The 23,986-nt window shown below is 42.0% G+C and overlaps 3 protein-coding genes across 7 annotated transcripts; 1 reads left to right on the forward strand and 2 right to left on the reverse strand.

Moving 5' to 3' along the window:
* Positions 1 to 1,506: 1,506 nt before the first annotated feature.
* ktn1 (kinectin 1) lies at positions 1,507 to 13,477 on the reverse strand. Of its 4 annotated transcripts, XM_088400821.1 has the most exons (36): positions 13,182 to 13,476; positions 11,500 to 12,197; positions 11,225 to 11,374; positions 11,026 to 11,145; positions 10,828 to 10,958; positions 10,631 to 10,735; positions 10,346 to 10,486; positions 10,084 to 10,190; positions 9,821 to 9,965; positions 9,245 to 9,341; positions 8,971 to 9,155; positions 8,748 to 8,837; positions 8,622 to 8,659; positions 8,435 to 8,525; positions 8,283 to 8,351; positions 8,138 to 8,175; positions 7,927 to 8,017; positions 7,758 to 7,826; positions 7,468 to 7,505; positions 7,182 to 7,272; positions 6,812 to 6,924; positions 6,661 to 6,736; positions 6,559 to 6,599; positions 6,371 to 6,461; positions 5,842 to 5,928; positions 4,896 to 4,985; positions 4,739 to 4,825; positions 4,567 to 4,656; positions 4,401 to 4,493; positions 4,232 to 4,300; positions 4,071 to 4,154; positions 3,683 to 3,766; positions 2,889 to 2,972; positions 2,712 to 2,807; positions 2,362 to 2,466; positions 1,507 to 2,241 (listed from the first exon to the last, which is right to left on the reverse strand). In XM_088400821.1, the coding sequence occupies exons 2-36, from the start codon at positions 12,194 to 12,196 to the stop codon at positions 2,212 to 2,214; spliced, it is 3,813 nt and encodes a 1,270-aa protein (XP_088256947.1). In that variant the 5' UTR covers position 12,197; positions 13,182 to 13,476; the 3' UTR covers positions 1,507 to 2,211. The 4 variants fall into 4 exon arrangements, with proteins under 4 accessions (XP_088256947.1, XP_088256948.1, XP_088256949.1 ...); XM_088400822.1 differs by lacking the exon at positions 3,683 to 3,766; XM_088400823.1 differs by lacking the exon at positions 5,842 to 5,928 and having other exon boundaries at positions 13,182 to 13,475.
* A 321-nt stretch (positions 13,478 to 13,798) lies between these two features.
* Positions 13,799 to 19,859, reverse strand: msh4 (mutS homolog 4). Of its 2 annotated transcripts, XM_088400827.1 has the most exons (20): positions 19,521 to 19,859; positions 19,266 to 19,421; positions 19,024 to 19,187; positions 18,858 to 18,968; positions 18,680 to 18,795; positions 18,422 to 18,595; positions 18,193 to 18,365; positions 18,060 to 18,127; positions 17,790 to 17,864; positions 17,646 to 17,710; positions 17,399 to 17,568; positions 16,993 to 17,129; positions 16,631 to 16,734; positions 16,407 to 16,531; positions 15,608 to 15,808; positions 15,416 to 15,534; positions 15,222 to 15,350; positions 14,933 to 15,107; positions 14,768 to 14,856; positions 13,799 to 14,637 (listed from the first exon to the last, which is right to left on the reverse strand). In XM_088400827.1, the coding sequence occupies exons 1-20, from the start codon at positions 19,726 to 19,728 to the stop codon at positions 14,449 to 14,451; spliced, it is 2,748 nt and encodes a 915-aa protein (XP_088256953.1). In that variant the 5' UTR covers positions 19,729 to 19,859; the 3' UTR covers positions 13,799 to 14,448. The 2 variants fall into 2 exon arrangements, with proteins under 2 accessions (XP_088256953.1, XP_088256952.1); XM_088400826.1 differs by having other exon boundaries at positions 18,422 to 18,795.
* Positions 19,860 to 20,056: 197 nt separating this feature from the next.
* vcpkmt (valosin containing protein lysine (K) methyltransferase) lies at positions 20,057 to 21,619 on the forward strand. Its single transcript, XM_088400715.1, has 5 exons — positions 20,057 to 20,335; positions 20,516 to 20,629; positions 20,726 to 20,798; positions 20,898 to 21,017; positions 21,126 to 21,619. The coding sequence occupies exons 1-5, from the start codon at positions 20,079 to 20,081 to the stop codon at positions 21,228 to 21,230; spliced, it is 669 nt and encodes a 222-aa protein (XP_088256841.1). The 5' UTR covers positions 20,057 to 20,078; the 3' UTR covers positions 21,231 to 21,619.
* The last annotated feature ends 2,367 nt before the right edge of the window (positions 21,620 to 23,986 follow it).

Consider the following 23,986-nt stretch of genomic DNA (forward strand, 5'->3'; position numbering starts at 1 on the left):
GTGGCTACAATGAGTATTTACAGCTCTTTTGTTTCTTTCATCCACTGGGCATTGTCTGTGAGAGAGCGTTCTATAGACTCTTTCTGTCTGCCTACTTGGCCTCCCACATACACACAGGCATAGCTTGTGTGTGTGTGTGGTGATCAAAGCTCTTGCACATACCACACTGATGGAGAGCAGATGCAGGGAGGGGACTCGCTTTGCTGAATCTGCGCTGGTGGAGTGCTTGTGCAAAAATCGAGCTCAGTCAGGAGGAGGGAGGCGGAGCCAAATGTTACCAGGCACTCATGGTCGCTATAGGCCTAATAATGACCAGCTACATTGCGTAAGTGAGTGTGAGCAATGATGACATGGTAACAATAACAAGCTGTTCGGAAGGCATCGCTTGTCAGATTTTTCAAAGGTCATGAGTCAGTAAGTGACACCTCGGGCAAAATTCCCTGCCAGTCGGGGTGAGTTAAGTAGCACAACTGTGAGAATATGATCTAATTGGAATTATCTCACCTAAATGGCTCTTTTGTGACTACATGTAATGAAAACAGCTCATTTGGTGAGGATGTGGGATGTTCAAATGCCCTCCGTGAAGATCCAGAGGTACCAGTTCCTTCGAGAGGTTTCCATAAAAGCAAAAGACAGATCTGCAATCAGCTGACTGCAGCATGACAGTGTGGGAGAATGTAAGGAATGTGCTGATCCCATGTTGCATGTGCCCCTGGCTGCCCACCCGGGCTAGTCAACACAACAGTACTGTTGTTAGAACAATATTTTTTTAAAGGGCTTGATTTTTTTTCAAAAGATAAAGTGCAGAAGAGAAATGGATAAACAACGCTGGCTCAAAGGTGTCAAGAATATTTGTCAACTGTGGACATGCTGAGACATTTCTGTGATTAAGGCCTCAATATAAATAAACTTGTCAATTTACTGCACATACTTGTGACTCATTTGTACTGAGTAAGAATTCCTGCCCTCCGCACCCGAACATCCTTTGTTTGTACATTTGGGCGGGTGGATTAATGGTTGGTTCGTAAGTCTTGGTCAAGAGGTCCCATGTTTGAATCTGAGCTCAGACCTGCCTATGTGGAGTTTCTTCACGTTGTGAAACTTCAATAAATGAGAACGGCCCAGTTGTCTTCTTTCAACATTTGACTGAGGACTAAGACTCTATAGATTTGAATATTCATATATTTTGCGATCATTTGAGTTTGAATTATGCCTTTTGCTAAAGTCAGCTAGGTTAGGTAACTTCTCACCTGTTCTGAATGAGTACAAGTACTAGTTAAAATGGATGCACGGGCTGACATTTTTCCAACACAACACGGAACAACCCACTTTCAATTTGTGTGGAAAGTTAAACCTACTCATTGTACAGGCAAGCAGGTGTCACACTCAGTATGATACTGACCTCAATTTTTTTTTTCTTTCTAACTCTTAAATGCATCTATAACTGTGCTGACCTCTTGTGGCAGAGAAAATGATCTACAACGAGAAAAAGGCACAATAACTAAGTATATTTATCAAGTATTCCTTTTATTAACATAACCTGTTACAAAAAGAACAAACTTTTCAATGTTAATGAACTTAGCCAACAATATAGCAAGTGTTGATTAACGCTATGGGATACTCTCTCTTCGAGTCCTGACAGTAGAATTAAAACACCGTTGACCTTTTCACGCATTAGCCCGTCCATCTCTCATAACGCCCCTGCAGCGACTGATATATTCAACAATTTCCCTCCAAATGAGTAAAGACTCACATTGAAGTGCATTTATGTATTCCCAAGGGTCTAATGATACACAACCGGCGGGGAAGAAAACAGGGCAACGTGACATAACTCAGTACAATAAAACAATAAGTTTTTTTTTTTAATTTAAGAAAAAGAAGACTGTATAAAGACCTGTATAGTTGCCTTCGGATTTCTGCTATCAGTGCCTTGTTTTCCTGTGTGTGACATGTAGCTAGCTAACGCGGTTTTCAAAAAGACTGAATTTAAACAATGCAGATGGGAGTGGATAATGTGCGATGGAACAAGATTATGATGAAGTGAAGAAATAAAGCTGTGATTTTGCTGTAGTAGAGGAATGTGGCGGGAGTGGAGTTGTGGTGTTTGGTGTTAACAGTAAACCTCTGCCTGTTCCCTTGTTTGACAGCGGATGTGACGTCTGAGTAGTCGTGCGGTCCGGATGACTCCATGCCCGTCTTTTTTTAGGCGTGCTATACCTTCAACACATCTCTGTCAGCCTCCTGGAGAAAAGCCCAAATATAAATTTCACGTACAAGTCGGCAACATAAGAACACTGCAAGGGTTTTCAAGTGCCGTGTAAACGTATACATACATATCTGTACAGGCAAAAGGGGTCTTACCGCATCCTTGGTGAGTTGTCGGCTGATACTTTGTAGCTGCTGCTGCAATTCAAAGACTGTTTGGTTAAGTCCTGCAGTCATCTTTTCATTTTTGTCAAGCTCTTCCTGAGGAATACAAAATTGCTAGTTTAGATTCGAAATTGCAATTCCCAAAGAAATGATGAGTAATAGTAGTAGTCTATCTATGTAGATGGATTTGTCTATACGTAAACATATTTTATCCTTATTACCATATTTTAAGACTATGATATATATATATTTTTTAGAAGTTAATTGAGGCTGGCACTGAGTGTCAATTAAAATGAATACAAAAACACGTTTCTCAGTGCCCACGAAAAACAGCAACTTACTCTCTGTGAGGACAAACTGCTGTTCTCTATCAGGCCCTCAGAGTTGTCTGTCACTTTGGAGAGCTCCCCTTGGATCAGGTCCAAAGACTGCTGGGCCTATTTTACAAAATAAAAGGGCCCTAAGGTCAATGAAAAAGCGAACAGTTAATTTCAAGACAGTCTTTGTATCATTCCTACCTTATAGAGATCACGCGCAACCTGCTGCCGCTCCTTCACTTCTGCCTCCAGTTTGGTTAGCGTCTCCGTGAGCTGCATTTTCAGCTGTAGGTAAAAAAGAAAAAAATATCTCGTTACCAATGTAATGGTTCCCTTGTCATGAACAAGGAGGAGCACTTTTAATGTCACGACCATCTAGGTCACATTTTTTTTCCCCAACTGGCTGTGTTGGTGCAAACATCATTAACATGCTGTGTTTGTAGTTAATTAAAAATGCACTGACAATGATGTGTATATTCAATACCATGTTAAAATGCTCAGTCTCCAAAACTAGAGTGACAATATGATTATAGTATTCACCAACAAGCCATTGTTATGACTACTACTGACACCAAATGAGGTTCTCGTGTGCTAGTTATTTGTAAACCGTGTCTTGGTTTGTTCACAGCAACCCAGAATGAACGAACCCAATGAGAGAAATGAGGATGGAATGATAGTATGCAGCTTAACAAGAATTGTTAAAGGAGCATGAGAAATCCATTAGGTACCAGACCAGTAGAAGCTGAGACACCTTGATTGCTTTGAAAGGGAAGAGTTAGTTTTTAGGGTGGGTCGCCATTCATAGCCCCTCTTTTGAAGCGTAGCAACGTTCACGTCTTTTCAACAGACCCCAGTATGCTGACCCAATGAACTGCACCGTGGAGAGTAAGCAAGATAGTGAGGTTATGAATGACGATCACCGGAAAAACCCATCCCGAGCGCGAGAGGGGAAAGGTTTAAAAGGATCTCTAGCTAGACGGTCAAGTAACTCTTACCAAATTCAGCTCCTCATTCTGCCTGATGGCTTCTGTATATGAGCCATCAAGTCTGGTCTGCAATTCAGTCAACAGATCTTTGAGCTGAAATTAAGTTTGAGAGGATGTGTTTACTGGTCCCTAAAAACAGTCCAGACAGTTGTTGTGGTGAGGTCTGCCTAAAATGGCCCCTCTAACTCATTATGGTGCACTGGATCACATTCGGTGTGAAACTGTCAAATGGGTCTCTAAACTTAGTCCGGCCGGACTTGCAGTTCAAAAATACTTAGACACGAGGAGTTTGTACTCGGTTTCAAATAACAGCCAGGGAAAAATGAAACACACCCCATCAACATGAAATAGCATCGCTCATCCTCTAGCAACCAAATGGGTCGGCGCTATTACTTACCTCTCGGACCTCTGTTACATATGTGGCACTCTCACGCTCTGCCCTCTCCAACTCGGACTCCAAGTGCTGCTTTTCTCGTCTCAACTAGAGATTAGCAAACGATTTAACAAGGGGATGTTATCAAAAGTATAAAGTCTTAATAGTGCTTCAAAAAGACTAACATTTTCCAACTCGGCTCCATCACTTAGTCTTTCAATCTCCTGCTCCAGAGTTGTGACTTTCTGGCTCATCTAAAGGGAAACGAGAGAAATCATTTTTAACACGCTGACAAAATGTTATGGAAGAAAAGCTCACAATAAAATAAACCCAATAAATCAAGTCAATGCACACCTCTCTAAGCTCCACCTGCGATTGCTCCACCTTCACTTTCCATCTGGACTCTTCCTGCTCCACACTGCTCTGGAGACGCTGTAGGATGCCCTCCTGTGGACATACCAGGAACAACACTTGAGCGTTGCAGCACTGACTTGAGTAAAATGCTAAAATATGGTTTTACCGTTTCTGCCAAAACTTTCTTGTATGTCTCACAGTCGACCTGTAGAATCCTTTGGGCTTCCTCGGCTTCTTTCAGCTTCTCAGACATTTCCTGGCAGGAGAAAAAAATAATAATAATATTGTTACGCCGGTGCATGTTATTGTAACTCAGAACCATTCTGTTGGACTTCTACCTCGGAATACCCTGAAACATGTGTGGATTGTGGCGGTGAACTCTCCATGAGATTATTCGCAAAACTGCAGAGCCACTCCTGATGATTCTAGAACGAGAAAGAACTGTCAGTCTCAAAAGCAGCAGCAGAATTGATGTGCTGTCTTTAAGGTTCATACTTGATCGTTGGGCAGAGGCACGTGGGGCAAAAGTCGATGCAGATAATTGCGGCATTCCGCCTCAGACAGCGCCAGTGTCGCCTGGTTGTCCTACAAAATAATTAAAGGACAGAAAAGTAGAATAATTTTTGAGCATGTGACTCACAAAAAGTTTATGAACAGTGTACTTACACCATTGGAATTGGATAAAATGAAATATTTAGTATAACTATTGGGATTTTTCACTTTCGGCTCACTGAAAGCAACATCATGAAAAGAAAACAATCCATGGTTTATTTCCTCAAATAGTCCAATCAAGCTTCTGATAACCTGATTGTCACATTCTCGAGAATTTCCAGCTGTGATCTACTAACCAAAATTATGCTGCGGTCAGAGCCAAGGCGAGCTTTCATCCCACCTACACTATCAGATTAAGACCATTCTTTGATAACCTCTTATCAAATGGACATTTGAACTGAAAATAGAAATCCAACAATAAACCAGCATCATGCACTACTCTCGGCCCTTGCACCACCATACAAGCAATAAGTGTGGAGCAGCTGCCATGCACCAAAATGGATCATTGAATACTCTCAAATCTACCATGGGAGAAAAACTGCATGGTAATCACAATGAATATGTGGACAGGATAGATGGAACAAGAACATGCTAGAAATGAGACAAAGACATGAGCAAGCACCGAGATAGATTTTAAATTTTTCTTGTAGGTTAAAAGGACTACCCACAAGCAAAATCTGACAATTAACTCAATAAAGCAGGATTTGGAGACTGGAGGCCAAGCATGACATGAGAGCAAAAAGGCAAGCTGAATGAGTATGCAGCTTTGTTATGGTTGGTGGAAAACATCTCAGTGGATCATTCATGGCAAGAAAAAAAAAAAAGCAATTTGGGGGAATGCATCAGATTGGCGCTACAGAGTGAAGTCGACTGAGATCGGATGTCGAACCTTGACAGCTTTGCTGAGTTTTCCTTGAAGCATGGACTCGGTGGCTGACAGAGCTTCCATTGCGCTCCAGTTTTTCTGCCGGAGCTCCTGTTTTGGTCGGTTCCAAAGAGATACTACGTTCAGTTCAGCCTCAGGGAAAAGCCATTACGTGAGCTTTAAACAAACCGTGGATACAAGGGCAAACTGGGTGCATTTCTGATATTTAATTACTTCAGCTATGGGCCCTCAATCTCTTAATCAGCTCACGGGAGTACGGTCCTGGTCTATGGTGTGCATAAGAGAAGGCTAGAAGCCATGTTATGCAATCTGCAGTTCAAGCAATCTTCACTGATGTGTGCCATCATACCAGTACAGACAACCAAAGGATTCCAATTTAAGGAAGGGGTGGGAAAAAAAAAAAAACAAGCAAGCAAAATGACGCCAAGGGACGGTGGACAGCAGGGGGCGACAGATATGTGCAGTGCGTAACACCACAGTGGACAGACGCCTCAGATGAGGTGTTTGTAGTTCTTTTAGCAGGGAAACCTACATTGTTCTTCTTTCTGTGAAGCTCCAGAGCTTCCTTCAGCTCACACAGCTCACTCTCCAGTTGTGCAACTTGCTTCTCTTTCTCGGACAACCTGTGAGACAGCAACCGACCATGGATGATTAGCATTTAACTGCATTTCTTAATTTTTCTTTTAAAAAAAATGTGATTGAGCACAAACTCTAACTCACGCTGTTAGTAGTTCGGGGCTTGGTACTGCACTAACTGTCCGCTGAAAGAAGAGGTGAGTTAAAATCCAAACTTGTGTTTTCTGGGAATCAACACTCACTCACCTGTTGATGTACCTGATCTAACTTCTCTCTCATCTCGGTCTGTAGGTGCTGGATCTCGTGGTCTTTCATAGTGAGTCTGTGGACAAGATGTTGACTATGTTTGGAGGCTCTACGAATGTGAAGGTCACTGTGCGTGGAAAGGTTTGCTTACTGAGCTTGGAGTACTTGGAGCTGGTTATATAATCTGCTGAGCTCTTCTGATGGCTCCTTCTGTCTTAGCTGCTCCATTGCTACCTGCAGGGCAGCAAACTGCTGCTCCAGAGCCTGTGAGACAAAAATAGCTTCAGAACTGAGCTCTACCTGGGAAAATATTAGGTCTCTCATTAACAATCCTTTTTAGAATCAATTATTTGGATAATCTTCCCGTCTCCCGTTCAGCTTTGTTATTTTGGTTTAAAAATGATTACAGTTTAGAGGTAGAAACTTTTTTGACGAGTTTGCAGATCTTTATTCCCCAGGCCTAGATTGTCTCCAAAACAATTATTGCATTTATCATCTAGAGCAGACAAAAATATTCACACCTCGGCAGCCTGTGCTTTGGCTGAGTAGCCTTCTTGTGCTGCCTCCAGATTGTCCTCCATTGACTTCAGCTTCAAATCTCTCTCTTGGATCCTATGAAGCATAATTAACCTCACAGTTGACATTTGTTCCTTTGGTACAACATGGGTCATTGTGATCCGCTGCCTGTTTCACCATCAAAAACATTCTACCCACCCTTTGCCCTCTATGTAATCGCTAGGTAAACATATTTAATATGCCATGTGAAATAAAACATTACAAAGTACAACACAAACAAATAAGTCTTACTTGCTATGCAGTTCTTGCACAATTGACTCAGACGATACCTGCAATTAAGGAAGATGAACATTATCTGATTAGAATAAAGTGGAGGGAAGAGACTAACAAGGCAAATAAAAATGTTTATTGTGTTGTACTTTTTACAGACATACTAGAAATTAATGCATCATTGGAAGATTTGGACTTGTTCATGTTACCCCCCCCCTCCTGTCTCATAATTTCATACACCCCTATAATATAATATGTCCTGACGACTGCCTGCCCTTTGATACTTAATTAGTTACAGATTTAAGACTAACCTGATCAGCCACTTTTCCTTCAAGGGCCACCAATTTTTGCTTTAGTGCTTCATTCTCCTCTCTCACAGTCTGAATTCGGAAAAAGAAATAAGAGCAGTTCTCATTGACAGAGCCAAAAATGCTGATGTCAGGGGAATGTGATTTTGTGAGGGGGAAAATAAAATGGCACCTTTAGTTCCTCCTCTTTGTTGGCCACTTCGATTAGGCCCTTCTCCAGTAGGCTCTCGACAGTTTTCATGTTCTCCTCTTTTTCTTGTGCACTGGTAGGAGATAAGAGAGGTGTTTTGAAAGGATATCTATTAACTGATCAGGTTACAAAGCACGGCTAACTTTTCACAAGGAGATTGTTTTTCCGTGGGTAGGTTTTGATTTGTACACACCTCCTCTGGATCTGGTCGAATGCCAGCAGGGAGGCAGTCTGCAGGGGTGGAACGTTAAAAACAAAGATAGGGCGTGTCAAACAGGAAGATTCATAAAGATAATTTAGGCACGCATCCAATCAGCAAAGATAATTTAGGCACGCACCTGATCAGCAATCTGTGCCCGCAGACTCTGAATCTCTGCCTTCATCGACATGTTGTCGTTGTGCAAGGCCTGTGGAATTTCAATGAAACGGTACAAAATCGGTTGACTGACGACAAACACGACTGCGACGTTTCTGCGGATGGAGCTATGACCTGCATGTTCGTTTCTCGACTGGCGCCGCTGCTCCGCTCGGCATTCAAAGAATCCTCCAGGCTCTTTCTCTGCAACTCCTTGTCAGCCAGTCTAGATGCAAACGGATAAGTACCGTGAATATATGAGCCTGCGCTGAGGCGAAGCACTGAATATACATCTGCTAACATAAGAGCAAAATGGTCTCACAGCTTCTGTAGCTCCTCAATGTGGGAGACGTGGCTGACCTAAATAAAGAAAAGACAAAAATCTCATTAGCCTAATTACACTCTCTACCACAGGAGCCGTTTTCTAAAGTACCAGAAGAACCAATACCTGTGTCGAGATCTGGGCATGCAGGTTCTCATTTTGTGCTTGAAGTGTTTCCTTTTGGGCCTGAAGACCTTTGTTTTCATTCATGAGCTCCTGTTAAAGACACTGCTATGAAAAGGCAAAAAGCGGTTGTGCAACGGCATCATGTCATCAAGACAGCAGAATTCATCTGTACCTTCAATCGCCTTCACCGGGCTCAGTTTCATTCTTTCATAGCTTGCCTCACCTGTGCACGAGCCTGCATGGAGTCATCCGGCATACTGTGCTGGGACATCTCCAGAAGCTCCCTCACTCTTTGCTCCAGTCTCTCCTTCGAGACCATGGCTTCAGTCAGGCTGCTATGGAGGGTCTGAAGCTCTTTATTCTTATTGTTCATCTCATTCTCTGCTGTCAGCAGCTGGCTGTGGAGTTCTGCGCCCACACGCACAAACCATATTAGTTTTTCAATGTGCCTAAACTTTTTGGAAGCATGGATTATTGAAGTGAAGATGACTTATCACCTTGCTTAGAGGCCTGAAGTTTTTCTCGGTCAGCATTGACACTATGAAGGAAGTTTTGCAGTTCCTCCCAGCGTCGCTTAGCATCTTGTAGTTGGGCCTGGTGATTAAACAAAAAAAAACCCAAACAGACAGTGTCAGACTGAAATAAATATACATTACAAATGAGCATTCCATTAGGTTTGTATTGTTCAATAATTAAAAATAGGTTCTGAACTCTTGCTCTGACGTCAAGTTTCTTAGCCGAGACATAGGTAGCACAATCTTTGATTGCGTTAATAAAAGCACAGGAAAGACTAATTTAAGTGTCAAACAGGATGCTGGTGTTATTACATGGACAAAAGCCTTCTACATCCCAGCGTCCAAAGGCAACACGACTCTCCCTAAATGTGTTCCGGTTCCCACACCCCAGCTCTGGAATTCCACTACGACCTCCTCCCATTCCCCTGGCAATAATGCCACGCCCATAAAAGACACAAAGCTTGGCGCTATGCTCAGGAGCTTTGTGCTTTTGTGAGACGGATGAGGAAAAAATCCTAAATAAATATATAAACAAGGCGCAAAACTGGTTCAGCTTACCTCCAGCTGAGAAACGTTCTGCTTGTAGTTGACTTCCAGCGACTTCCTCTGGTGTTCCTCCTGCTGCAGCTTGGCGTTTTTGTCCGCCAACTCTATCATCAGCGCTGCGTAATCAGAACGCAGTTTGTTCATCTCGGCGGTATTCCTGTCGAGCAAAAAAAATAATTAGTAAATACAGTTGTAGTATGGAGGGATGTTGTAAAATAATATAGTGGCAATGTTATGGATGAAGAGCTGAACGACTGTGCTGCAGCAGCACTCACTTGCTCTCCATCTGGTTGGTGGCTGTGCTGACTGCATCTCGCAAGATGCCATTCTCCTGCTGCAGCCGAGTGATCTGACTCTCCAGCTGCTCCCTCACCTGCTGGAACTGCACACAGTGACAAAAAGATAAGTAGACAATCAAGGTTCAAATGTCTTAAAACCTACGTTTGATACTCTAAATGAATGTTCTACAACCATCTCAAAGAATGCACAATAACACTCAGTTTACAGATGTTTGAAAATGTTTAAATAACAACCAACCTTGAGCTGCATTGTCTGGAGCTCCTGGTAGCTTCCTTGTGCTTTGGCCTGCATGTTGCCCAGCTCTTTCTGCATTGCTGAACATTGCTCTCGCATCATGGCCTCCACCCGGCCTGTCTTCTGCTTCGAAACTTGGAGCTCCTGAAGCAAGGCAGCGAAAAATTAGTTATCCATTTTTACGTACACCAGCTTTGCCAGGTAAAATTTGCTTTGTTGTTGGTACATCACCGATCTTGCGCAGAGCTATCAATTATTATTAGTGAGATAGAGCAAGTGGATGTGAACCTGGCTGAGTTGTTTGACTTTATCCTTGGCAATGGATGCCTCCTCTTGAAGCGTGGTTAGGAGCCGCCCTTGTTCCTGAGCAGCCGGATCAGATTTAGCAGCAGACTGGTTGTGGAAGATGGCATGAAAAAAAAAACAAGTGTAAAATTTCCCTCCCATTTTCATACTTCAAAACCAGCACTTGTTTATTCTCTTACTTTTTGCCAGGCATCGGCAGCGCTTGGGCTCTTCTCCCGGAGGACAGTAATCAATCTGACAGCCTCAGCTTCAGACAGGGTGATGGAGGACAGACCTGAGAGCAGCTCCTTGAGTTTCACCTCCTTGTTCTCTGCAAATCCATCAAATTTAAATAGTTATACAAACAAGCTTGTCAAGTTTGTTTTGTCAGCTCCAACCTTTGTCTGTCTCATTCTTCTGTTTCTTTCCTTTAGAAGGTACGTCATTGTTTTGGGCCGTCTGGTGGTTGACAGAAGCTGCCGAGTCAGTCAGAACGTGGGACTCCTCAATTGGATTGACTGAGGGAAAGACATTGACAATACATTTTAGAACTTACCCACATGACAAATGTGTGCATCAGAGGTGGATCATCAATACCCTGCTCAGTCTTCTGTTTTTTGCCGCCCTTCTTTCCACTGGGAGCACTCGGAGCTGCATTAGAGAGAACTTTGGTTTCGGCCACAAGAGGAGCTTCCTGCTTAACTGGTGCCTGCTCAACTTTAATGGGTTCTGGCTGTTGGTCATTCACTGAAAAGAGAGAAAATGGACATGAAGATATTCAGATGTAGAATGTTTGAATAAAAGCAAATGATTGGAAATCCAGGTCCTTGTAACAGCTTTGGAACCGTTTCTATAAGTTATTTTGCACCAACCTGCCTCCATCTTTTGCTTCTTCTTCTCCTTCTTCTTAGATGCCTGTGGGGGAGTCTGACCCACAGCAGATGTCTGGGTAACTTGAACCTGGACCTCAAGCTTTGGAGAAGGTGGTCTGGGTTTTTTGCTGGAAACTAGAGGTGGCTCTGCTTTGTACCCCATCAGTTTGGAGCTATTTACTTCTAGCTCATCGAGTGGAGGAGATGTTGCTGCAGCTGCTGCGGCTGCTGTTGCTGCTGCAGCTGCTGTTGCTACAGCCTTTGCAGCTTTTTTCTCCTTCTTCTTTCTCTCCCTCAAACCAGCAGAAGCCTCTGTTGAAGCTGGAACTGGCATTGAAGGTGGTAGTGGAGCAGGATCTGCTCTAACCACTGGCACTGGCTCCTCAACCAACTCCAGCGTGTAGCTGTGGGCAACAGCAGCTGCCTCAAAGTCTCCCTGGTCCTCCTCAGACTCACCTCCGCCACCTCCTCCACCTGCCGCAGTTGCACTCTCCTTCTTCTTACTCTTCTTTTTTTCTGTCTTCTTGCGGACATCTGGCTTGGATGGTGGTAACTTGAGGTCACGTTTTTGCCGGGCCAGCACCTCATCATAGGAGGTTTCCTTTGTGAAGAGTATGAAGAAGAGGAAGAGGAGGGCAACAACCAGTAATGGAACCAGGATGAGTAGGTACTGAGAGTCGTAGATATCCAGCGCCATTCTACATAAAAATGGGGAAAAAGGCATACAAATGAGCTTCATAAAAGTGTTGGTGAACATCTGATGAATAATTATTTGCTACCTTAAACAAACCATGACACAATTAAATAAAAATGAATGAACGTGAGTTAAATCAGTTTTGTTGTTATGTTTATTTAATTTTAAGAAAATTCACATTTTTTTTTCTTTTTACAGTTGTTAACTGTTACTAAAAGTTCTATGACACATTATTGATGGGACATGCCGGGTGGGGAGTCCAAATAAAATTTAACATGGGGCCCTAATAATTTGGTTAGGGTTGGCCCTGACTCAGATTTAGTTCTTACAACATCTCATGTGTTTATTAAATGACGCCCAACATGTCAGCCATAGGAAATGGCAAGTTGTGACCCGAGGATTGCACCCACGAGTGTGATTTTACCTTAAGAGATAAGACAAGTAAATCGCAGCTGTTCCACCACAGACTAGGGCCGTTTTTAGATCCGAACTGATGCAATCTCGCGAGCTAATTTTTGCCAAGCACGTTTGACAGGTATGCCGTGACCAAACGAGCCATGAAGGCCCTCACCTCAACCAGAGATCAAATAGTTCGACGCCCACTTTCACACTTTTTAAAGCTCATACGCAAGGACCGCAGTGTTAAAGCTCAGATAGCGGTAGAGGCTAACATGCTAGCCACGAGCACTACCCGGCTTATTCATAACTCGAGTTAGGTCTTGGGCTATCAAAGTGGCCGGCAAGGAGTTGACAAAGACGAAGAGTTTTGCCGGGGCTGGAGGCGTGGACATCAGGCTCGTCTCGGCCAGTGACCCTGCCTCGTCCGCCTGTCCTGAAATTTCTAACCCGGTGCTGTTCCCTTCTGCCGCTTCGGTACTGAGGGCCGTTCCGAGGCCTAAGCTTTGCTGCAGCCAAATCCTTCCAGTTACACGCGGCTCACGGACAACCAAATAAAAGCACGAATATAAACCAATTCGTCGAAGCTTACCTGTGGTTTCAACGGACTGTTTCTTTATTTGACAAACGATGTTTTTCTTGGTGGATTCGGGTACCCTCCTCCTCTTCACTTCCCAGCGCAGCCTGGCTTTAGATGCCCTCACCACACGACCGTCTTCCGTTCACTGGGCAGGTCAAACTATTGAGGGGACGCTTGTTTTTCATCCCGAGACACACCGAACCGCACCGCTGCGTTTAAATGACAGGAACGATAAGCCTCCTCGTCGTTTCAATCGATCGTGCGACTATCAAAGTCCGAGAAGGGATTGCATGATGTCACCAGGCACCGCGGCATCCTTATGACGTCTACGCCAGGGTTAAAAACAAACAATAAAGGTCCGTGATAATCTATTAAAACGAGAAACAACTAGCAACCTGTTGATGACAGCGTGACTGATTCGGTGACCAGGCTGTAGTCTCGTCAGAAATCGGTGTCGCTCCTCTTAAAATCCCATTTAATCTGACAAAAAAGTATATCTTTTTTTTCCTCACCACCCATTTATGTTACAGATGATCTAACTAATTTTGCCAAGTCAAAAATAATATTTGGGATACCTACATGCTTCCTATCTACAAAAGTCATGTCAACTATGAAATACATTCTTTTATTCAAGTGGAGTTTAATAATACTGAAACAGTGAACATTTGAATATACGTTCAAAAGTTTAGACATAATCAATTTAGGTTCACCTTTAAAATGTATACTTTTTGTGAGTAGTGTGATTAGTAAGAAGGAACACATTTAATTGAGTTAATTTATTTAGCTATGCCAGCCTAATTTGACGTGTTAGGCCGACATACTCTGTAATTTTCTTTAAATATGAACTAATGCCAAAATGTTTCCCGACTACTTTGTAAGTTTTGTAAAACAGTACTGAATGAGTGGCAAGAGTTTTATTTTTCAGGACAGATGCACTATTAGATTTTGTTTGACTTGCGACCACCAAATTCTTTTTTATGCAATGCGAAATGTGGATGATGAAAAAAAATACAATAAAGTGTACCAAATTATATAAACTGCAACAACAATAGTACATGTATTAGATCCAAATAGATATATAAAATAATACTTACATTTGATTTTCTTTCTTCTTCTCTTTCTGTGTAACAATATTTCAGAATTTGGAAGTTTCTCTGTGCTTTGGATTTTTTTAATGCATTTGTGGAACATAAAATGCAAAGGAATGCATCCGTGTCTAAATTAATTTACTTAATGTGCATCCGGGACAGCCATTCCTCTTTAAGATTGGATTCCTCTTTTAGGTGTCAGAGGTTGCCGGCAGCCTTGTAGCCTCCAGCTCTGTCTCATACTGCGTCCTTAGCCATTTCAGATACATGCGTAGGCTGTTCGGGTCAAGTGTGGAGTTTCTGGCAGTCTGCAGCAGGCGGGTGGCCAAGCAGTGTAAAGCGCGCTGCCTCTCTGTTTCTGGATCACGCATACGCTTGGCCTTGGGATGAATGTCCAAAACACATTTTACTTCTTCAGAAACATTTGAAAGAAATGTGTTACGTTGTTAATTAAGGCCACTAGGGGCATATTGCACGGTTTAACGTTTGCACACATTGAATGATGCCTACCAAAAGTTGCTTGGTGACTTTAGAAGCAATTGTCTTTGCTTCCTGGATGATACTCGGAGGAAGTGAGGTCAATTCTGCCGCTCTGAGGCCTAAGAGAGCAATAGTACGATTTATTGGCACCCTTCTGACAAATATTTCATCAAGGTGATTCAGCAGGATGTTTACCGTAATGTTTTTCTTCAGAGGATCCTTGACTCAGTAGGTGTGTGTACACTATTTTCTCAGTGCCGGTGTCACGAGTGCGTGTGTGTTGAACCTTCATGTGCTGATTGTCCACACAGGGATACAGAGATGCTAGTTGGCAAAGCTCAAGGTAGTGTGTGGCAAATAGGGTGAAGGCCTAAGAACATGACAAAAACAAAACAGATTTAAGCAAGTAAGTGTGTGTGCAAGTGAGATGGCGTGAGAGCTCATTTAGCTACTTAAGGAACAAAGAAATGTCCGTGTGCTTTACCTTGATGCCAAGGAGAAACTCACAAACAGAGTGACATAGTCCTATGCCTTCTTCAGCACTGGTGCCCCGTCCCAGCTCATCGATGATGATGAGGGACCGCTCGCTGACATTGTGGATTATGTATGACACCTTAAGGGGAGAGGAAAGTGAATGATCAAGTTTCTTTTCCACAACACTGATAGAATGTACAGGACCTCCTTCATTTCCATCATAAATGTGGAAGAGTTTGTTTCGAAATCATCGTCGATGCCAATTCTGGTGAAAATCTGATCAGCTACACGGAAAGAAGCATACTCAGCGGGGACGAAAGAACCTTAAAAAAAAATTTCAATCACTCAAACTTGATATCACAGCAGTGTGTTGCTTCCAATATGAGTCAAACTGACCTATTTGAGCCATGATCTGACACAGTGCCACCTGTTTGAGATATGTGGATTTCCCACTCATGTTGGGCCCTGTGATGATGACAAAGTTGCTGCCCTCGGAGATGTAACAATTGTTGGACACAAGCTGCTGTCCGGGCATTCTCTCCAGGATGGGATGACGACCCTGTTTGATGGCTAATGTGTCCGTGAACTCTGGTCGCACTTGCAGACAGCAAAACAATAAAACAATATGTTACAATTGCAAATCATAAATAGATAACGTGGATTCAATTCACTACTACAGTGTCCAACAGTGATACCCAAATATTCCAGCTAAGGATATTACTATTCCATTATGACATTCTATGGAAGCAGCATAACAAATCAGGTCTTAATATACTCAAGGGATTACAGCACAACCCTTTTTTAGTTTAATTTAGACAATTACAATTATAGGAAGTTTTTTTTATTTTTTTTACACCGAATTCTTGCATTGAGGGGGATGGAGATATGGCCCATACTTCAAATAGCCACAAGGGGGCATTCGAGACTGGTTGGCCAAGAATTGAAAAATTATTTAGGGCTAAGGAGAGACTTATGATTGTTCCAGTGTAGTAACTGAGATAAATGAGAGGTCACATCCATAAAAAAAACTTTCAACAGTTGAGCAGTAGCAACAGAGACAGCGCCCTCCAGTGGGGGTGATCTGTCAGTAAAAATGGCAGCTCACTGACATTTGCCGGGTGCTGCTTTTGGTGCCGACTTGAAATTTGATCAAGTCTGACAGTTTAACAAGACATGAATAGCGCATCCCACTCACCATAGTCGGAGAGGGTGCATGCGTTTGCCAGGGACAGCAGCATATCCAGCATTGATACAGCATCAGAGAGCTTGTAGAGGCAATGAATGTGTTCACGGATAGTGCTGAGCAGTTGACATACCACCCTTGGAAGGAAACAAATTTTGTCAGATATTGACAATATTTACGGGACCCGCAATATGGATGTGTGGTTGTTCTGAGGATGAGCGTGATGGTCTACTCACACGTAGGACATGTGAACGATCTCCCTCAGGGCTTCATCGCAGCGGTCGTTCAACTTCACCAGATCTGCGGTGGTAAAGCCATAGTTGTTCTTGTGTTTGACGACCTAAAGGGACAGATGCCAAACACCAACAATTATGCCTATACAATGAATTGTGTTTATGTTGTCTGAAATTAATGGCATTGTTAAAAGCAGCAAATTGCAGCTAGTAAACAAACTGTGGAATCACAAATAATGGGCACAATGTCAACAGGGCAAATGACACTTAAATGTGATCCCAAAAATCTTTTTTCACTAAGAAAACATTTTTTACTTCAGTAAAGATAAAACTGGAATTTGTATTGTCATTCCCACTGAAGAGACCTTAATGAACTCGGGAGGAAGCTTTCCCTCTGGTAGAAATATTCCATTCAATTTCATCTGGATGAAGAACCCTCGAGCGGTGCTGAAGCTTGTGCGCATGGGAAAGTCATATTTCTCTGCCATCTGGTTTACTAGTACTGAAAAACACAAATGCCATACTATGAACACTTCCAAAATAAGATTATAAAATTAAATAACAAAATAAAAATAAAATTATGGGAAAGCACAGTTAGTTGTACCACTAAAAATGTTTTATCTATTTTTCCAGCATCAACAACATCAACATTATATATACCTGTATTGAGAAAGAAAGAATATTTACCTCTTATTAAAATAAAAAAAAAATAAAAAGACTCATCGAAAACTCTAGACTATTAATAGCGAACAAATACACTGACGTCGCTACCTGAAATGTCATCCACTATTTCAGTATAAGCTCGTCGGGCAATGTCCAGGAACTCGTTGATGTTGGGTCGCACGGCGTAGCACTTCTGTGTGCGCATGTTAAAGTTCCCCTTCAGGTAGGTAGTTTCGTCATTAATGACGGTGAGGATCTGCTTTGAGATCATGTCAAATCTGAAGGTGCACACAAACCACAGTAAAAGTAAAAAATGACGAAAAACAAAATGGCAGCCGTCACAAGATTTACAAACCTGTCGTCCTCTAGTGAAGTACTGTATGCTTTAAGAAGAGATGTATTGCAGTTCTTTAACACCACCTGTTTAGAAAATGACCTTTTTTTAGGAATCATTTAATTTCTCACTTTGAAAATATTGTGTATATCAGTAGACACTAACCCTCAACTGTGGCACCAAATCCAAAGTGTGTTTCAGCTGAATGACATGTGTAATCTTCGCTTCGGCAACCTGAACCTACAAAAATTGCATAATATGACATATTAAATTCTCACGGGGAGAATATGAAAATCCCACACAGGAAAGACGGAGCCGGAATCGAACCCTGCACCTCTAAACTGTGAGGTGGACATGCTGTTTCATGATACACACACTGATGATAATTTAGAAACAGTAGGAGTGCATAATAACGAATAAAAGTACTTCACATACTGTCTGCTGCTTTGGGACCTGGACCAGAACAGAGAGCAGCTGGTCAATGTCAAGGAAGTGACCTATAGCTGAGGAAAAATACGGGCATATTTGTACAAGACTCAAGATGGATTAAAAATAATTTATTTGGTACCATTCTTCAATCCAAAGAACAGCTCCTCATTCTGTAGCATTTCTTGTATGGCGTCCAAGCGTATGTTGATGGTATCCACATCTATCAGAGGCTCCAGAATATTGGAGCGTAACCTTCTGGCGCCGCCGGGAGTTTTTGTGTAGTTGAGGACGCCTAGAAGGGTATGGTCGCTCCTGTGTGGAATGTACAGTAAACATGGGAAGATAAAAATTTGGTCAGTTTGTTGTACCTGTGGTCTCTGTTGTTGATTACAAGCTCCATGTTACTGGCAGACGCTGAGTCGATCATAGCTGTCTGTTCGCTTCCTTTAAAGCTCACTTTTAGCGACTTGGCAGCATATACAGAGTTCTGAATGAACTCCAAGTATTTCAGTAAAGCAGCCGCAGCCGCCAGGCAATAATATCTGCACAAATGGGGACAGTCGGTAATAAAATGGTTGACATAGTTTAGGTCTATTTTTTTCACGTAATGGTACTCAATGGCATACTTAGCTTGAACTTCCATCAGGACAGTGCTAAATTCTGGAGCACAGAGCTGCTGGATGTACTCCAGTCCTTTCTTTTCATTGAAATATTTTCTTTGGATTGCGGTGAAAGCAGCACCCTGATACATAAAATATTTGCATCAATATTTGATTATTGTTATGTGTATTCTTGCATTGATACCTGGAAGTTTTCTGTGATAAGGTTAAAGAGCTTTGTCCCTTTTCCCTTATCACAAGCAGTGTCTGGCATCAGGATTTCCATCGGTAACAAGATATGAACCTTGGTTATGACCTTGAGAAATGTAAAAGGTCGGTTAGCAATCACAACCATAACGTGCTTAGGTTACCTTAGCATATGTTCCGGTGTCCGCAAACTGAGAGAGTACAAGTTCTGGATATTTCACGTTAAGACTGGCCATTCCAATTTCCCCCCTGGCCAAACCGCGTCCTTCAACCAGGGCTACAATCACAGTTGCACCAGAAGCTGTGGTAGAAGAGGAGCAACTTCCAGCTGCAATAAAAGAGAAATTAAAGAGAAATATATAACATCAAGTACACAATGTCAAAGTACTGCTTTGGACCACAGTACCAGTATCCGTCAATGGCGTCCGTGCAGGGTGTGTGACCCGAGCAGAACCCGGGGTCTTCCTGAGGCTCGGTGTTCCTCCAAGGGAGGAGCTGTCCGAGGTACGAGCAATGTGGGGTGAAATGGTTCTTCCTAACTGAAGGCTCGGGGGGAATCGACCTTTTGAGCAAAATATAATACATTATAGTAGAAAAATCAGATAGAATGCAACCTAACATGGTGTCCATGCTTAAACTGAAAAAGTATGCCTACAGTTACCTATGGAGGGGCGAGGAGGTGATGGACCAGTGCTAGAGTGAGAACTTCCTTCTTCCAAACTTTGAGAGGACGAAGCAGGGGAAGCTGATATTGGATTATGAGAGGTAGTTCCATTGCCAAGGCTTCTTTCTAATGGAGATACCTCAGAAGTATTTCCACTGTCAGAAGTATCACTAGTTGCAATCTCTTCTGTACTACTACGAAACATTGCCAAACACTTTAAAATGAACAGTTTATAATGACTTTCCTGATTCAGTGGTGCCGCTTCAGTATTACATAAAGTGAAAAGGTTAATAAACCAACAAAAGCATCGAGAACAAGTTAATGAAGCTAACAGAAGCCATGGGGTGAGGGGGGGGGGGACTGTAATGGCGTCCCAATCTGTTCATGTTTGGTTTGAAATTAGTGTGGATCAATTTACTACCAAATACTTTACTGAAAACAAAATTCCTTCATAACATCATACTTTAATAATAAAAAAGAATTTTTTTAATTTTATATTTTTGGTGGCGGAAATGTCAACAGGCTAACTTCCGTTTCCGCTTTGGCTTAGCCAACATGGCGGCGCAGGGAGAGCACAACAATTATTTTGTGAGAGAAATTGAGAAAAACGACGGTTCTGTCTTAACAGTGAGTCAATGTTACATGGGGGACGTGGGTTGCGTGGTGTGGGATGCAGCCATCGTTCTTGCCAAATATTTAGAAACCCAACAATTTTACGATCCGATCTCGGGAGTGAATTTATGGGCTGGCCGAAGAGTGGTGGAGTTAGGAGCTGGGACTGGAGTCGTTGGTTTGATGGCAGCGACCCTAGGGTGAGTTCAAATTTGTGTTTTCCATACTAATGTTTGATTTATGTACAAATTGTGTACATCTGCCCTACGAATGGAACACCCATATACTATCATAAACACAGCTATTGTCAGTTTATTATTCATTCATTCATCTTAGTATTATATGCATTAAATTATGCTTCCTTGTGTTGGTTCCCATAGTGCTGATGTTAGTGTGACAGACTTGGAAGATCTACAGACCCTCCTGAAAGTGAACATTCAAGACAATCAGACTCTCATCAGTACCGGATCCATAACTGCCAAGGTACTGAAATGGTTTGTACTATTTGTTATGTAATATGTTTGATTTTTGTTGATTGTTCCGTGGGTGGGTAGTCACATTTATAATCTGAGCTATGCTTTTTTGTTCAGGGGTGAAGATGTATCCAGTTTCCTTCCACCTCCACACTATGTACTTATGGCGGATTGCATTTATTACGAGCAGGTATTTAAGTCAAAGGAGCCATTTTGCATATTTTCTTCATTTCCACTAATGACATTCTAATACATTTTTCCTTAAATGCTTCCATTTACTTGTGCACAGTCAATTACCCCGCTGGTGGAGACCTTGAAGCTGCTCAGTGGACCAGAGACCTGCATCATTTGTTGCTATGAGCAACGCACTGAGGGCATCAACCCAAAAGTGGAGAAGCGTTTTTTTGAGGTAGGAGCCATCTCTTCTCGTTGTAAATGCATGAAGATGTAAGTAATGCAAAATTTGGCCTTGCCACTTAATGGGTCATGTCATGTCCTTTAATATTTCATCCTTTAGTTGCTGCAAGAGAGCTTCAACTGTGAAGAAATCCCTCTGAGCAAACACGATACCGAGTTTAGGAGTCCAGACATTCACATCCTGCATGTTAGGAAAAAAGTTTAATCTTGTTAGATATTATTTGTGTTAATAAATTATTTCTTTGATGGAATACATCCCTGGACACAAAGACAAAGAATTGTTTACACTGGGTAACCATGGAAAAATAATAATCATGATTATTTTTGATCAATATTGAAATCATGATTAATAAACAAGGTGTAAAGTTTGGAAGGATGGTGGAACACTCAAAAAACACAAAAGTTGCCTATTTTTGGGTACTGTGTTTATGCATTTACAGTATATGTCTGACATGAGTCCATGTGTAAATGTCATGAGTTTCCAGTGGAGCAAAAGCATTGCCTTGTTGTAACACCAGGGGGCAATAGTTGCCATAGAGAAAGTGTGGTTCAGTTGGAATCTGAAATAAAGCTGCAGTTTCATTCTGAATCTAAGGATGGTGGTTATTTTTTCCCTTTAATTTCATTTTAATCAGTCACATGACTGACATCATGCACAGGCTACAGTCACACACTAAAATGTGTACTACAAGTATCCATCTAGTATCTTTTTGTGTCTATGTGAGGGGAATTCCAGCCAAAGGCCCAGCTGAAGCGCAAGATTGTGGGTGGCTCTTTTACAAGAAAAAAAAAAACCCATGAAATACACCCAACTCAAGTCTCCCACAGGCATGTGGGGGCCTCTTTGCAGCTTTTCATGCTCCACTGTTTGCACTTCAGCATTCTGGTGCAACGGCCAAGGCAGCCAATGGTCTACCACAGTTTTTGATGACAACTGTTACTGAACAAATGAAATGAAACTAACCCTTATATGATTATTGTTATACCGTGCAGCAAAAACGAACAAATCTGTACAACAAAGTCTTCCATGTATTTATGAATTATGTCCCCCAACCCTTTGTATGGGTCAGCCTCGGCAGAAAAAAACAAAACAATGGAACCGTTCCTGTGCACAACACACACACCTTCCTCTGCTGATTTTACATAGAAAACCACACGCATGCTCAATCCGCTACATCACGCTCAAGTGACACAGAGGAAGCAGCCATTGTGTCATCATTATCATCATGTTCACTGGTGCCAAGAGAAAGAAGACTCATTTTCTCCATATTAAGGTGTGCCTTCCAAATCTAACTGGGATTGCAAAAGACAGAAAAGGCTGTCCCGCAGCATCATGGGTCATCCATTTTCACTTGCCAACAATGACTCAACTCAAATAAATGCTCTCATCAATGCCTCATAGACACAGTCAGAGGCGAGCCGGAACTCATTTGATTAGTGCTCTCATAGATTACATAATGACATGTATCATTTCTTGGCTTCGAGCGATGTATGGTGCAAGCAAGCCTGACAGACCAAACATAATGGTTATACCCCCTCACCACACACACACACACATTGTGGACCCAAAGGAGGGTAGGGGGGCTGCAAAGACAGCTGCGCTGCAGCCGAGTGGGTACAAAGAAGCACACTATAACACAAACATGCATTTTTGTGCTCTCTTAGAAGTATTGACAAAACACTGCTTATATAATCAATTGGGAATTTGGATTGCACTCTTTTAGTTGCCACAAATATTAGAAAATATTATTTATCCTGCAAGACATTTTGAAGAATTATAGTTTTACATACATACTATTATATAGTTTGGGAATAAAATCTTTTCTCATCCATAAGCGAGGCATTTTAGGAAGCCAAAAAGAGATTCTCTAAGCAAATTCTATTTGCACTTTGTCCTGTTTGCGTAACCTCTAGCTCAAATATACCGAACAAACAAAAAAATCACTTCTTTTTAGAGATAGACGTGCTTTTTTTTTTTTTTTTGGGAGTCCACTGAATTGACTGTACTGTGGTGTGGCTTTTCTTTCAAAGCAAGACTGACAATGCTGCCGTTTGTGCCGTCCTTGACTCAGTATGTGTGTGTTTTACAGCTGAATAAACAGTTTAGGGACCAAACAGTTTGAAACTATTTGAACATATGTTTACAAATGTTTATGCTTTTTTTACATAAATAGAATCTGTAATGCAACATGACTGCTTTTGATGAGAAACAAAAAAGTCTACAATTTTAAACAAATATGACAGGAATGCATTTTGGTCCATTGCCCAAGGTGCACCCTGTCACACTGGTTAAAAAGTCAAATAAACCAATCAAATTGCATGTTCAGCGAATAGAGAAAAACTGGACCATGTCTATAATTTAACCGTGATATTGAACAACGAAACCACACCAGGACACCTGAAACAACTTTCAGCTGCTTCTGGAGCTGCCAGACGTTGTTAGACGGTAAATGCTCAGGTTTGCTAACCAAATCAAAGAACCACTTTTACTGTCCTTGAGGAGAAGCTTTGGCTGAATAAGCATCGCCTTCGTAAATTGTAGGAGGGTGGGCGTTCCCCGCTGACATCTTGACATAAATGCCCCACAGTAATAATATGCTTTGCCTCTGCGCTTGATCATTACAGTTGTACATCGTTAGAAATAACTGTTGGGGAGACATTGGACAGTTGTAAGACTGGTCAGTTGTAGCACTCGCAATTACAGAGAAAAATTCAAAAGTATTTTTGCTTTGCTCAATTTATTTTGGGGATTACATAGCATGCCATTTTTAGTATAATTGAGTTTTCTTGTATGTGAATGTACTCCATAAGTACAGAATCTTACTCAGGAGACGGGAGGAGGCCGTCATCAGCTCTTCCTCTTTCCTTTAAGTAGTATTGAGGAACTCACTGGAAACTTGTGGTCCACTTGTGCATTTTGGTGGCAGTGAAAGGTCATCGTCATAGTAACTCAAACCGATA

The sequence above is a fragment of the Syngnathus floridae genome, chromosome 16 (genome assembly GCF_059516105.1).
Source record: "Syngnathus floridae isolate MCC-2025c chromosome 16, RoL_Sflo_1.0, whole genome shotgun sequence".
Taxonomy (NCBI): domain Eukaryota; kingdom Metazoa; phylum Chordata; class Actinopteri; order Syngnathiformes; family Syngnathidae; genus Syngnathus; species Syngnathus floridae.